This window comes from Mustelus asterias, chromosome 26 (assembly GCF_964213995.1).
Source record: "Mustelus asterias chromosome 26, sMusAst1.hap1.1, whole genome shotgun sequence".
NCBI classification, from domain to species: Eukaryota; Metazoa; Chordata; class Chondrichthyes; order Carcharhiniformes; family Triakidae; genus Mustelus; species Mustelus asterias.
In genome coordinates, this window is record NC_135826.1 from 38,194,538 (window position 1) to 38,210,398 (window position 15,861).

The window sequence follows — 15,861 nt, forward strand, 5'->3', positions numbered from 1 at the left end:
GTATTTTTTCTAGATTTAATCAATTAGATCCTCCTAATATATTCCATCAACGTGCTCTAGCTATAGCTGGTTAATCAGTGGTTAACAAGTCAGCATAATAACATCTCTCTACTCACTAATGAGAACCCGGTGCTTTTTCCTGTACATCTATAACAAGCCTGTTCATCACCTCCCGATCGTCACTCATTGATTCGTGATAAAGCTCTATTTCTTCATCCCTTCCCACGGTTAGTGAGATAATGTCTCACTGCCCCACAACCAATCCAGCTCGAGCCAATATACAATGAGTATTAATGTATGGGATTTATATTCTGCCTGATGCGCAGTCCCAGCAGTCTCCCACTGAGCTTAGAAAAATCACACAACTCTACATTCAGCCCATTGCACCTATCCTGGTTCTTTGGAAGAATTAACCAATGAGTTCCAGTCCCGCCTGCTATTTCACCTCTGACATTACACTGAAGAATCTGAATGGAGATGAGTGGAAATATAAATAAGCAAAGTGGAAATATGCTCTCAAAGGCCAGAAAGATTTATTTCTACGAGACCAGAATACAAAAGTGAAGGTGTAAATATCCGGGTTCAATTCCGGCCTCGGGTCACTGTGTGGAGGCTGCACGTTCTCCCCGTGTCTGCATGGGTTTCCTCCGGGTGCTCCAGTTTCCTCTCACAGTCCAAAGATGTGTGGGTTATGTTGGTTGGCCATGCTAAAATTGTTCCTTAGTGTCAGGGCATTAGCAGGGTAAATATGTGGGAATAGGGCCTGGCTGAGATTGTGGTCAGTGCAGACTCAATGGGCCGAATGGCCTCCTTCTGCATGGTAGGGATTCTCTGATTCTATGTAAAGATCGGTTTGGTCACAGTTGGAGCTGGCGACTCAGACTGGGGTACGGGAGTGACAGGCAAAGAGGAATTGGGCGATATGGAGACGGGAACATAGATAGGCAGGTGAGGTGGAGAGGGTTACAGAATGAGGCACAAAGGGGCTAATACAGAGTGGGGATTTGTGGTGCTGTGGGTCCAGACAGAGCCCGTGTTCATAGAAATCATAGAAACCCTACAGTGCAGAAGGAGGCCATTCGGCCCATCGAGTCTGCACCGACCACAATCCCACCCAGGCCCTACCCCCACATATTTTACCCGCTAATCCCTCTAACCTACACATCCCAGGACTCTAAGGGGCAATTTTCTAACCTGGCCAATCAACCTAACCCACACATCTTTGGACTGCAGTCTGGGTCCAGGGACTGCTTCATGAGTGAAGATGCAGATTGTGGATGGAGGGAAATCACTCGCCTTGAGCTGGATTCCTGGATCAGCTACAGCACGGAATGGATTGGCTTGCCAATATGTCTGTTCTGTCTGTTTCCACATCACCACATAAAAGCTGGAACTGTCCTGATAGCCAAAGATAAACCCAGCGTAGTCATCGTCCGTCACTGTGTTAACGTGAAAAGTGCCTTCAAAATCCACACCATTAAAGGCCGTGTAACCTGAGGAGAAAGAACAGATTCAGCAAGACGGAGGCCATAGTTTTTAGGTTGAGGTCTACACTGTTCCCATCAAACACTCCCAGGACAGGTATAGCATGGGGTTAGATACAGAGTAAAGCTCCCTCTACACTGTCCCCATCAAACACTCCCAGGACAGGTACAGCACGGGGTTAGATACAGAGTAAAGCTCCCTCTACACTGTCCCCATCAAACACTCCCAGGACAGGTACAGCACGGGGTTAGATACAGAGTAAAGCTCCCTCTACACTGTTCCCATCCAACACTCCCAGGACAGGTATAGCACGGGGTTAGATACAGAGTAAAGCTTCCTCTACACTGTCTCCATGTATTAACAGGTACTGCACGGGGTTAGATACAGAGTAAAGCTCCCCCTACACTGTCCCCATCAAACACTCCCTGGACAGGTACAGCATGGGGTGAGATAAAGAGTAAAGCTCCCTCTACACTGTCCCCCATCAAACACTCTCTGGACAGGTACAGCACGGGGTTAGATACAGAGTAAAGCTCCCTCTACACTGTCCCCATCAAACACTCCCAGGACAGGTACAGCACGGGGTTAGATACAGAGTAAAGCTCCCTCTACACTGTCCCCCATCAAACACTCCCAGGACAGGTACAGCACGGGGTTAGATACAGAGTAAAGCTCCCTCTACACTGTCCCCCATCAAACACTCCCAGGACAGGTACAGCACGGGGTTAGATACAGAGTAAAGCTCCCTCTACACTGTCCCCCATCAAACACTCTCAGGACAGGTACAGCACGGGGTTAGATACAGAGTAAAGCTCCCTCTACACTGTCCCCCATCAAACAGTCTCAGGACAGGTACAGCACGGGGTTAGATACAGAGTAAAGCTCCCTCTACACTGTCCCCCATCAAACACTCTCAGGACAGTGAAGTATTGATTCCACATTTAAGTGACATCTCCATTATTCCAAAAGATAAAAACAAATCTTACCAACAGCGAGCCCTGGGTCACTGTTCATTGTCTGGACAATCTCCATTCCCTGCAATGATAACCGTGAGTAATGGTTACAAATCTGAGACACATCGTTACAATAAACCACAAATTGTTTACAATCAAAGTTGCTGTATGGCTGGAATATTTCTTTTGCAGTCACAGTTGTACCTATCGTAAAAGGACAGGGCTGCCTTTAAAGAGCCGTGCAGAGATTGTGAGATTACCCTGAACTTGTAATAACATCAGGAAAGTCACTCTCTCAGCACAGGTCACTGTAACCAGGCGCCGTAAATATTTTAAATTAACAACAAAAATCTCAAGTTGTCAGTTAGATCTGCCTGAATTGGACATTGCAGGATGTCAGTGTTAGAACTACAGGTTGATTGAATTTAATCGGATTGAGTTTAACTGTGTTCTTAAGGTAATTGCACAGAGAACAGTTTAAAACATTTCTCAAAGACAAGTGCAGAAATTTGTCTCTCAATATAGCCCAACCTAAACTCAGTGAGTGTCTTACATTGGGGCTGGGTCTTACACTGATAGATGTGATTAGATTTGATTAATTATTGTCACATGCATTAACATACAGTGAAAAGTATTGTTTCTTGCACAATATACAGACAAAGCATACTGTTCATAGAGAAGGAAATGAGAGAGTGCAGAATGTAGTGTTACAGTCATAGCTAGGGTGTAGAGAAAGATCAACTTAATGCAAGGTAGGTCCATTCAAAAGTCTGACAGCAGCAGGGAAGAAGCTGTTTTTGAGTCGGTTGGTACGTGACCTCAGACTTTTATATCTTTTTCCCGACGGAAGAAGGTGGAAGAGAAAATGTCTGGGGTGCGTGGGGTCCTTAATTATGCTGGCTGCTTTGCCGAGGCAGCGGGAAGTGTAGACAGAGTCAATGGATGAGAAGCTGGTTTGTGTGATGGATTGGGCTACATTCATGACCTTTTGTAGTTCCTTGCGGTCTTGGGCAGAGCAGGAGCCATAACAAGCTGTGGTACAACCAGAAAGAATGCTTTCTATGGTGCATCTGTAAAAGTTGGTGAGAGTCGTAGCTGACATGCCAAATTTCCTTAGTCTTCTGAGAAAGTAGAGGCGTTGGTGGGCTTTCTTAACTATAGTGTCGGCATGGGGGGACCAGGACAGGTTGTTGGTGATCTGGACACCTAAAAACATGAAGCTCTCGACCCTTTCTACTTCGTCCCCGTTGATGTAGACAGGGGCATGTTCTCCTCTACGCTTCCTGAAGTTGATGACAATCTCCTTCGTTTTGTTGACATTGAGGGAGAGATTATTGTTGCTGCACCAGTTCACCAGATTTTCTATCTCATTCCTGTACTCTGTCTCGTCATTGTTTGAGATCCGACCCAGTACGGTGGTGTCGTCAGCAAACTTGAAAATCGAATTGGAGGGAAATTTGGCCACACAGACATGGGTGTATAAGGACTATAGTAGGGAGCTGAGAACACAGCCTTGTGGGGCACCAGTGTTGAGAATTATCTGGAGGAGGTGTTGTTGCCTATCCTTACTGATTGTGGTCTGTGAGTTAGGAAGTTCAGGATCCAGTCACAGAGGGAGGAGCCGAGGCCCAGACCACGGAGTTTGGAGATGAGTTTTGTGGGAATAATGGTGTTGAAGGCTGAGCTGTAGTCAATAAATAGGAGTCTGACATCTTGTTATCTAGGTGTTCCAGGATTGAGTGTAGGGCCAGGGAGATGGTGTCTGCTGTGGTCCTGTTGCGGAGCTCGGCAAACTGTAGTGGATCCAGGTAGTCCGGGAGGCTGGAATTGATTTGTGCCATGACTAACCTTTCAAAGCACTTCATAATGATGGAATTTAATCTGGATAAATGCGAAGTGATGCATTTTAGAAGAAATAATGTAGGGAGGAGTTATACAATAAATGGCAGAGCCATCAAGAGTATAGAAACACAGAGAGACCTAGGTATGCAAATCCACAAATCCTTGAAGGTGGCAACACAGGTGGAGAAGGTGGTGAAGAAGGCATATGATATGCTTGCCTTTATAGGATGGGGTATAGAGTATAAAAGCTGGAGTCTGATGATGCAGCTGTATAGAACGCTGGTTAGGCCACATTTGGAGAACTGCGTCCAGTTCTGGTCGCCGCACTACCAGAAGGACGTGGAGGCATTAGAGAGAGTGCAGAGAAGGTTTACCAGGATGTTGCCTGGTATGGAGGGTCTTAGCTATGAGGAGAGATTGGGTAAACTGGGCTTGTTCTCCCTGGAAAGACGGAGAATGAGGGGAGATCTAATAGAGGTGTACAAGATTATGAAGGGGATAGATAGGGTGAACGGTGGGAAGCTTTTTCCCAGATCAGAAGTGACGATCACGAGGGGTCACGGGCTCAAGGTGAGAGGGGCGAAGTATAACTCAGATATTAGAGGGATGTTTTTTACACAGAGGGTGGTGGGGGCCTGGAATGCGCTGCCAAGTAGGGTGGTGGAGGCAGACACGTTGACATCGTTTAAGGCTTACCTGGATAGTCACATGAGCAGCCAGGGAATGGAGGAATACAAACGATTGGTCTAGTTGGACCAAGGAGCGGCACAGGCTTGGAGGGCCGAAGGGCCTGTCTCCTGTGCTGTACTGTTCTTTGTTCTTTGTCAGAGCCACCGGACGATAATCATTGAGGCACGCTGCTTGGTTTTTCTTAGGTACTGGGATGATGGTCATCTTCTTAAAGCAGATAGTGGTACTTGGGGGAGGGTCTTAACCTGACAGATGCGGTACTTGGGGGAGGGTCTTAAACTGACAGATGCGGTACTTGGGGGTGGGTCTTACATTGGCAGGTGTGGTACTTGGGGGTGGCTCTTACACTGACAGATGTGGTACCTGGTTTAAGACGACCCAGTTTGGGTCTATCTGTGCATCTCCCTCAGGGTCCAGAATCACAGTCTGATAGGCTCGAAAGTCGGTGAGTGCAATCTGAGCATTCTCTGGACAAACATCAATAACATCAATAACTTTGTCGTCATCAAAATCTCCTTCACAGGCGTCTCCCGTCCCATCACCTGTGATTTAAATGAGACGATTAACTTGAGGATCACAAATTAACTCAGCAGCCCAAACAATCTGAGATATTCCTAACCCTAATCCTAAAACTAACCCTAACAATAAACCTAATCCAAACCCAATCCATAAACCAACCCCTAAACCTTAAACCAACCCCTAACTTTAACCCAATCCCTAACTCTAACCCAATCCCTAACTCTAGGGATATTAGTTAAGGAGCATATTACCGCGGTGCAGAGGGTAGACAACTTAGAGGGGTCATGTACTGAGTCGCTGTGGGTGGAACTCAGAAACAGGAAGGGTGCAGTCACTATGCTGGGGGTGTACTACAGACCACCCAACAGCCCACGGGAAGTGGAGGAAAGGATATGTCAGGAGATTCTGGATAGGTGCAGAAAACATAGGGTTGTTGTAGTGGGGGACTTTAATTTCCCTGGCACAGACTGGAAAGTGCTTAGAGCTGGGGGACCGGACGGGGAGAAATTTGTAAAATGCGTACTGGAAGGTTCTTTGGAACAGTATGTAGATAGCCCGACTAGAGAGGGGGCTATACTGGACCTAGTTCTGGGAAATGAGCCCGGTCAGGTCGTCAAAGTTTCGGTAGGGGAACATGTGGCAAATAGTGACCACAACTCTGTTAACTTTAGGATAGTAATGGACAAGGATGAGTGCTGTCCTACGGGCAGGGTGCTAAATTGGGGGAAGGCTGACTATAGCCGGATTAGGCAGGAATTGGTGGATGTTGATTGGGAGAGGATGTTCGAGGGTAAGTCCGCGTCTGGCATGTGGGAGTCTTTTAAGGAACTATTGATAAGGCTGCAGGATAGGCATGTGCCTGTAAAAAGGAAAGATAGGAAAGGTAGGATTCGAGAGCCGTGGATAACCAGGGAAATTGAGGATCTGATTAAAATGAAAAGGGAGGCGTACGTTAAGTCCAGGCAACTGAAAACAGATGGAGCTCTGGAGGAATACAGAGAGAGTAGGAAAGATCTCAAACGGGGAGTTAGAAGGGCAAAAAGAGGGCACGAGATGTTCTTGGCAGGCAGGATTAAGGAGAATCCTAAGGCATTCTATTCATACGTTAGGAACAAAAGAGTTGTCAGGGAGAAAATCGGACCTCTCAGGGACAAAGGAGGGGAATTATGCTTAGAACCCAAGGGAATAGGGGAGATCCTAAATGAATACTTTGCATCGGTATTCACGAAGGAGAGGGGCGTGTTAACCGGGAGTGTCTCGGAGGGAGGTGTTGACCCGTTAGAGAAAATCTCCATTACGAGAGAGGAAGTGTTAGGTTTTTTAGGGAACATTAAAACTGACAAAGCTCCAGGGCCTGATGGCATCTATCCTCGACTGCTCAGGGAGACGAGAGGTGAAATTGCTGGGCCTCTGACGGAAATCTTTGTCGCTTCTTTGGACACGGGTGAGGTCCCTGAGGATTGGAGGATAGCGAATGTGGTCCCGCTGTTTAAGAAGGGTAGCAGGGATAACCCAGGAAATTATAGGCCGGTGAGCTTGACGTCCGTGGTAGGGAAGTTGTTGGAGAGGATTCTTAGAGACAGGATGTATGTGCATTTAGAACGGAAAAATCTCATTAGTGACAGACAGCATGGTTTTGTAAGAGGGAGGTCGTGCCTTACAAATTTGGTGGAGTTTTTTGAGGAAATGACAAAAACGGTTGACGAAGGAAGGGCCGTGGATGTCGTCTATATGGATTTCAGTAAGGCATTTGACAAAGTCCCACATGGCAGGTTGGTTAAGAAGGTTAAGGCTCATGGGATACAAGGAGAAGTGGCTCGATGGGTGGAGAACTGGCTTGGCCATAGGAGACAGAGGGTAGTGGTCGAAGGGTCTTTTTCCGGCTGGAGGTCTGTGACCAGTGGTGTTCCGCAGGGCTCTGTACTGGGACCTCTGCTATTTGTGATATATATAAATGATTTGGAAGAAGGTGTAACTGGTGTAATCAGCAAGTTTGCGGATGACACAAAGATGGCTGGAATTGCGGATAGCGAAGAGCATTGTCGAGCAATACAGCAGGATATAGATAGGCTGGAAAATTGGGCGGAGAGGTGGCAGATGGAATTTAATCCGGATAAATGCGAAGTGATGCATTTTGGAAGAAATAATGTAGGGAGGAGTTATACAATAAATGGCAGAGTCATCAGGAGTATAGAAACACAGAGGGACCTAGGTGTGCAAGTCCACAAATCCTTGAAGGTGGCAACACAGGTGGAGAAGGTGGTGAAGAAGGCATATGGTATGCTTGCCTTTATAGGACGGGGTATAGAGTATAAAAGCTGGAGTCTGATGATGCAGCTGGATAGAACGCTGGTTAGGCCACATTTGGAGTACTGCGTCCAGTTCTGGTCGCCGCACTACCAGAAGGACGTGGAGGCATTGGAGAGAGTGCAGAGAAGGTTTACCAGGATGTTGCCTGGTATGGAGGGTCTTAGCTATGAGGAGAGATTGGGTAGACTGGGGTTGTTCTCCTTGGAAAGACGGAGAATGAGGGGAGATCTAATAGAGGTATACAAGATTATGAAGGGTATAGATAGGGTGAACGGTGGGAGGCTTTTTCCCAGGTCGGAGGTGACGATCACGAGGGGTCACGGGCTCAAGCTGAGAGGGGCGAAGTATAACTCAGACATCAGAGGGACGTTTTTTACACAGAGGGTGGTGGGGGCCTGGAATGCGCTGCCAAGTAGGGTGGTGGAGGCAGGCACGCTGACATCGTTTAAGACTTACCTGGATAGTCACATGAGCAGCCTGGGAATGGAGGGATACAAACGATTGGTCTAGTTGGACCAAGGAGCGGCACAGGCTTGGAGGGCCGAAGGGCCTGTTTCCTGTGCTGTACTGTTCTTTGTTCTTTGTTCTTTGTTCTAACCCAATCCCTAACTCTAACCCAACTCCTATCCCTAACCCAACCACTAATGCTAACCCAACCCCAAACCCTTTACCAAACCCAACCCTAATTGTAACTCTAAACCCTAGCCCTAACTCCAAACAAAATCCCAACCCAAACCCTAACCCAACCCCTGACCCTAACCCAACCCTTATCCTTAACCCAACCCCAAATCCTGAACCAAACCATAACCTTAACCCTAAACCCAAACCCAACCCTAATTGTAACTCTAATCTAAACCCTAACCCTAACTCTAAACAAAATCCCAACCCAAACCCCACATTAAATCCGAACCCCCCCCCCAAACCCTTTAATTCACACATTATGGCCACACTTGCTCTTTGTGACAACAATCCCAAACTAATCCCACTGCCCCACTCACTCTCTCACTGCCCCTCTCTCCTTTACTCTCTGCCTCCCTCTCGCTGCCACACACTCTCCTTCTCTCTGCCACACTCCCTTTCTTTCCCTCTGCTCCATTCTATCTCTGAGACAGGAAAAAGACAGAGACGGATGGAGAGAGACAAAGGCAGAAGCAAAGAGAGACGGGGACAGAGAGAAACAGGGATAGAGAGAGACAGGGACAGAGAGAGACAGGGACTGAGAGAGATGGAGAGAGGCAAAGATAGACAAAGGCCAAAGGCAGAACATAGAACATTACAGTGCAGTACAGGCCCTTCGGCCCTCGATGTTGCGCCGACCGGTGGAACCAATCTAAAGCCCCTTTAATCTACACTATTCCAATATCATCCATATGTTTATCCAATAACCATCTGAATGCTCTTAATGTTGACGAGTCCACTACTGCTGCAGGCAGGGCATTCCACGCTCTTACTACTCTCTGAGTAAAGAACCTACCTCTAACATCTGCCCTATATCTCTCACCCCTCAATTTAAAGCTATGTCCCCTCGTGCTAGCCATCACCATCCAAGGAAAAAGGCTCTCACTATCCACCCTATCTAATCCTCTGATCATCTTGTATGCCTCTATTAAGTCACCTCTTAACCTTCTTCTCTGTAACGAAAACAACCTCAAGCCCCTCAGCCTTTCCTCATACGATTTTCCCACCATACCAGGCAACATCCTGGTAAATCTCCTCTGCACCCTTTCCAACACTTCCACATCTTTCCTATAATACAGCGACCAGAACTGTACGCAATACTCCAAATGCGGCCGCACCAGAGTTTTGTGCAGTTGCAGCATGACCTCCTGGCTCCGAAACTCAATCCCTCTACCAATAAAAGCTAACACACCGTACGCTTTCTTAACAACCCTATCAACCTGGGTGCCAACTTTCAGGGATCTATGCACATGGACACCTCTGTTCATCCACACTACCAAGTATCTTACCATTAGCCCAGTACTCTGTATTCCTGTTACTCCTTCCAAAGTGAATCACCTCACACTTTTCCACATTAAACTCCATTTGTCACCTCTCAGCCCAGCTCTGCAGCTTGTCTATGTCCCTCTGTAACCTGCCACTTCCCTCCGCACTGTCTATAACTCCACTGACTTTAGTGTCATCCGCAAATTTACTAATCCATCCTTCCACGCCCTCTTCCAGGTCATTAATAAAAATGACAAACAGCAGTGGCCCCAAAACAGATCCTTGCGGTACACCACTAGTAACTGACCTCCAGGATGAATATTTCCCATCAACCACCACCCTCTGTTTTCTTACAGCAAGCCAATTTCTGATCCAAACTGCTAAATCACCCTCAATCCCATGTGTCCGTATTTTCTGCAAAAGCTTACCATGGGGAACCTTATCAAACGCTTTGCTGAAATCCATATACACCACATCAACCGCTTTACCCTCATCCGCCTCTTTGGCCACCTTCTCAAAGAACTCAATAAGATTTGTGAGGCACGACCTACCCTTCACAAAACCGTGCTGACTATCTCTAATCAAATTATTCTTTTCTAGGTGATTATAAATCCTATCTCTTATAATCCTTTCCAATACTTTGCCCAAAGAAGCAAAGAGAGATAGACAGGGACAGAGAGAGATAGAGACAGGGACAAAGAGACAGAGTCAATCACTCACCATCATAATCTTCTTGTGTTGGATTAGCTACAAGCCGACAATTATCCGGTCCAGGTGAGAAGGTGTCAGGAATTCCATCGTTATCATCATCATCATCACACTCATCACCCATTCCATCCCTGTCTGTGTCTAGCTGGGAGCTGTTAATGACTGTCGGACAATTATCTCTGGAATCCTGATGTCCATCGCCGTCACTGAGTGCAGAATGATAACATCCCAACTATTGACGGTAATATGAACACAGCATCATACCCAGCACACACCCACACACCCACACACAAATGCGCGTACACACACACACACACACACACACACACACACACACACACACACACACACTAATGCACATGCACAAATCCACAGATACACCAAATCCACACACACACCTCCTCAAGGGCAATTAAGGATGGGTAATAAATGTTGGCCTAGCCAGCAACACCCACATCCCAAGAATGACTAAAAATCGCAGACATGTGCCCTTATTTCAGCTTTGGTCCAAATAGGGGCAAAGAGGTGAGAGTGACTGTCCTTGACATCCAGGCAGCATTTGACCGAGTGTGGCATCAAGGACCCGAGTAAAACTGGAGTCAATGGGATTCGGGGGGAAACTCTCCGCTGGTTGGATTCATACCCGGCACAAAGGAAGATGGTTGTGGGGGTTGGAGGTCAATCATCTCAGCTCCAGGACATCACTGCAGGAGTCCCTCAGGGTCAGTGTCCGAGACCCAACCATCTTCAGCTGCTTCATCAATCACCTTCCCTCCATCATAAGGTCAGAAGTGGGGATGTTCGCTGGCGACTGCACAATGTTCAGCACCATTCGCGACTCCTCAGATACTGAAGCAGTCCGTGTCCAAAAGCAGCACGACCTGGACAATATCCAGGCTCGGGCTGATAAACGACAAGTTGCCCCAGAGGGTGCAGCAACATTCTGAGAGAAATCAAATTGTGACTTCACAGGAAAACAGATAAGTGACTAAAATATTCACCAACCAATCACTTATCTCAAAACCCTGCGTCATTTATTTGTAGTCTGTAAGGGACGATCCGGTGGTCACGGTCCATGCAGATACCAACGGCATAGGTAGAAGCAGGAAAGCAGTTTTTCTCAGGGGCCAGAGCAGCTAGAGACTAAATTATAAAGCAAAAGCTCAAAGGTAATAATGTGTGGATTGTTATCTGAGCCACAAAACAAATAAAATGCGTGATTCAAAGATTGACGTGTAAGAAATGGGTTTTGATTCCTGGGGCATTGGCTGCAATATTGGGGAAAGGGGGAGCTGTATCATTGGGATAGTTTTCACCAGAACCGTGTTGGGACCAGTGTTCTGTGGAGTTGTATAACTGGGGGGAGGGGTTAGAGAGAGAGCTTTAAACTAAAGAGTGGGGGCGAGGGATCAAGTTTGGGAAAATGTAATAAACTAAATAGAAAAGACATGGCGAAAGAGCAAGGGGGAAATAAGGGAAGTGATGATCTGAGTTTGACTGGAAGGGGACCAACCAAACGCTCTGATCCTGGATGCACAAAGCAACTGGCAACGCAAATCAAAATCAATGTGGATGATGTGGGAGCCATTACAGAGTCTTGGCTGCGGGTTGACTAAAGACTCAGAGCTGAATATTGAAAGGTACAGGGCATTTAGGAAGGACAGGAAGTGAGGAAATGGAGGGGAGGGGCGGATAGCTCTGTTAATCAAGGGTGACATTGGCACAACAGAGGGAGAGATCAGAATGTAGAATCAGCTTGGGTGGAGATGAGAAATAGTAAAGGTGAGAGGTCACTGGTGGGAGTAGTTTCTAAACTCCCTAAGAGTAACCACATTGTAGGACGGGGTATACAGGAAGAAGTAAGTGGGGCTTGTGCGAAAGATACAGTGATAACCATGGGTGATTTTAATCTCCATGTAGATTGGACAAATCAGTTTGGCAAAGATAGCCTGGGTATTGCGTCCATAGAGTGTTTTTGTGACAGTTTCTTAGAACAGCATGTTTTAGCACCAACCAGAGAGTAGGCTATTCTAGATCACGTAATGTGCAATGAGACACAATTAATTAATGACCTAATTGTAAAGGCACCTCCTAGGTAGCAGCGATCATAACTTGACTGAATTTCACATTGTAGATGTGGGAGAGGGGAGTGGATCTACGACTGGCATTTTAAATTTAAATAAGTGCAATTAAGACAAAGCTGGCTAAAGTGAGCGGACAAATTAGGTGAAGGTCAGTAGAGATGCAATGACAGATATTTAAGGAGATGGGTTTCCTCTAGGTGCTCCGGTTTCCTCCCACAGTCCAAAGATGTGCAGGTTAGGTTGATTGGCCATGCTAAAAATTGCCCCTTAGTGTCCTGAGATGCATAGGTTAGAAAGATTAGTGGGTAAAATATGTAAGGATATGGGGGTAGGTCCTGGGTGGGATTGTGGTCGGTGCAGACTCGATGGGCCAAATGGCCTCTTTCTGCACTGTAGGGTTTCTATGGTTTCTATGTTTCAAAATATTTAGAGGAGATATATTCCAGTGAGAAAGGCAGACTTTAAGGAAAGGGCAGATAACTAAGGAAGTTAAAAATATCATCAAACTGAAAGAAAAAACATATTATTCCATAAAGATGAGTGGCAGGTCAAAAGGTTGGACAGAATATAAAGAACAGCAAATGATGACTGAAAGGTTTTTAATCAGAAGGGAATTGAGGGTTATGGGGATAAGGCGGGAAATGGGGAGTTGAGGGTTATGGGGATAAGGCAGGAAATGGGGAGTTGAGGGTTATCACATCAGATCAGTCATGATCTCATTGAATAATAGAGCAGACTCGATGGGACGAATGGCCGACTTCTGCTTCTATGTTTTCTGGTCTATGGTCTTAGTAGAGTAATTAAGGAGGGAAACATTAGAATATGAGAGAAAGCTAACTAGAAATATAAAAACAGGTAGTAAGAGTTTATTTAAAAAGGAAAAGATAAAGTAAAGTGAATGTCTGTTTTCTAGAGACTTAGAATGGGGAATTAATGGAAAATAAAGAAATGGCAGTTGAATGGAACAGATATTTTGTGTCTTCACTGTGGACGATACAAATACCATTCCAGAAATAATTGCGAATCGGGTGAGAGGGAGGGAGGAGCTTGGAACAATTATAATCACCAGGGAAAGGTTACTGAGAAAATTATTCGATTTAAAAGCTGACAAGTCTCCAGGTTCTGGTGGACTTCATCCTAGGGCCTGAAAAGAAAGGGTCTGCTGAGATTTTAGACACATTGGTTTTAATTTTCCAAAATTCCCAAGACTCTGGAAAGATCCCATCAATATTGGAAAATAGGGAATGTGGCTCCCTCTATTCCAGAAAGGAGGGAGAGAACAGGAAGCTGCAAGCTGATTAGCATAAAATCTGTCACAGAGAAAATGCTGGAATCTGTTATTAAGGCACTTAGCAAATATTAATGGAATCAGGCAGAGTCAACGTGGTTTTGTGAAAGGGAATTCATTTATTGGACCTCTTTGAGAAAGCAACAAGCAACATGGATAAAGAGAACCTGTGGATGTGATGAACCTGTGGTTTCGATTTCCAGAAGGGGTTTGACAAGGTGCCACATCAAAGGTTACTATGCAAAATAAAAGCTCATGATGCAAGTTAATAGGAAACGGAGAGTGGGCATAAATAGATCATTTTCCGATTGGCAAAATGTGACAAGCAGTGCTGGGGCCTCAACTATTTACAATCTATAATCAATGTCTCGGGTGAAGGACCCAAATGTATCATTAATAACTTTTCTGATGATAGGTGGGAAAATAAGTTGTGAGAAGGACATAAGATACCTGCAAAGGGATATAGACTGGTTAAATGAGTAGGAAAAGTACTGGCAGATGGAGTATAATGTGGAAAATGTGAACTTGTCCACTTTAGCTTGAAGAATAGAAAAACAGCAAATTATTGAAATGGAGAGAGATTGCAGAACTCCGAGGTACAGAGGGATCTGGGTGCATGAATCACAAAGTTGGGCTGCAGGTACAGCAAGTGATTAGGAAGGAAAATGAAATGTTGTTTATTGCAAGGGGAATGAACTATAAAAGCACAGATGTTTTGCTACAGTCGTACAAGATGTTGGTGAGACCACATCCAGAATATTGTGTACAGTTTTGGTCTCTTTATTGAAGAAAGGATATAAATGTGTAAGAAACAGTTCACAGAAGCTTCACTTGACTTACTCCTGGGTTGGGGAGATCGGGGGGGGGGAGGGGGGAGAGTGTATCTTATGAGGAAAGGTTGGGCCTGTACCCATTGGAGTTTAGAAGATGGAGAGGGGATCTTATTGAAACATATACGATCCTGAGGGGACTTGACAGGATGGATGCTGAAAGGATGTTTCCCCTTGTTGGAGGAACTAGAACCAGCTGACATGGTTTAAAAATAAGCGCCTCTCACATAAAGCAGAGACGAGAAGATGTTTTTTCTCTCAATTGTGAATCTTTGGAACTCTGTTCCCCAAGAAATGGTGGAAGTGGGGTCAATAGATCTTACACTAACAAGGGAGCCAATGGCTATTGGGGGAGGAGGAATGTAGAGCAGAGTCCACAATCAGATCAGCCATGACCTTATTGAATAATGAAGCAGGCTCGAGGGGCCGAATGGCCCACTCCTATTTCTAATTAATACATTTGCATGTTCTCATGTACATCTGCACCACGCAAGTGCCAGGCAATGATCATCTCCAACAAAAGAGAATCTAACCATCGCCCCTTGACATTTAATGGCATTACTCCAATCCCCCAACATCCTGGGGGTTACCATCGACCAGAAACTGAACTTGATCAACTATATAAAAACTGAGGCTACAAGAGCAGGTCAGAGGCTGGGATTCTGAGGCAGGTAACTCATCTCTTGATTCCCAAAACATGTCCACCATCTACAAGGCACAAGTGCGATGAAATACTCCCCATTTGCCTGGGTGGGTGCGGCTCCGACAACACTGAAGAATGTCAGTTAACCTAGCTATGTCCCTTTGCAGACTCCTTATGTCCTTTTCTCAACTTATCTTCCTACCCAAAATAGTGTCATCAGAAAATTGAGCTCCCAGACATTCAGTCCCTTCATCCAAGTCATTGATATCAATGTTAATTGTTTGAGGCTTCAGCACTGATCTCTGAGGCACTCCACTCATCATAACTTGCCAACCAGAAAATGATCTATTTATGCCATCTCCCTATTTCTGTTAGCTAACCAGTTCTTTATCCAGAACAAAGCAGCCCACTTGATTGGCACTCATCCTTCACCTTCAACATTCACTCTCTCCACCACCAATGCACAGGAGGAGCCGTGTGTACCAGCAACAAGATGCACTGCAGGAACTTGTCAAACCCCAAAACACATGACTTCTAACGCCTAGAAATACAAGGGCTGCAGATC

At 45.8% G+C, this 15,861-nt stretch overlaps 1 protein-coding gene across 2 annotated transcripts in view; it reads right to left on the bottom strand.

Moving 5' to 3' along the window:
* The window catches only part of LOC144479590 (thrombospondin-4-like), a 63,241-nt gene that overhangs the window by 6,057 nt on the left and 41,323 nt on the right, over nucleotides 1-15,861 (bottom strand). Inside the window, exons 13-16 of one of the 2 annotated variants that reach the window (XM_078198488.1) lie at nucleotides 10,464-10,657; nucleotides 5,334-5,512; nucleotides 2,472-2,520; nucleotides 1,297-1,493 (exon numbers count right to left, since the gene is read on the bottom strand). In XM_078198488.1, the coding sequence (XP_078054614.1) occupies nucleotides 1,297-1,493; nucleotides 2,472-2,520; nucleotides 5,334-5,512; nucleotides 10,464-10,657 (619 nt within the window). Of the gene's footprint in view, nucleotides 1-1,292; nucleotides 1,494-2,471; nucleotides 2,521-5,333; nucleotides 5,513-10,463; nucleotides 10,658-15,861 lie in introns of both variants that reach the window. The other variant, XM_078198487.1, reaches the window with a different exon arrangement.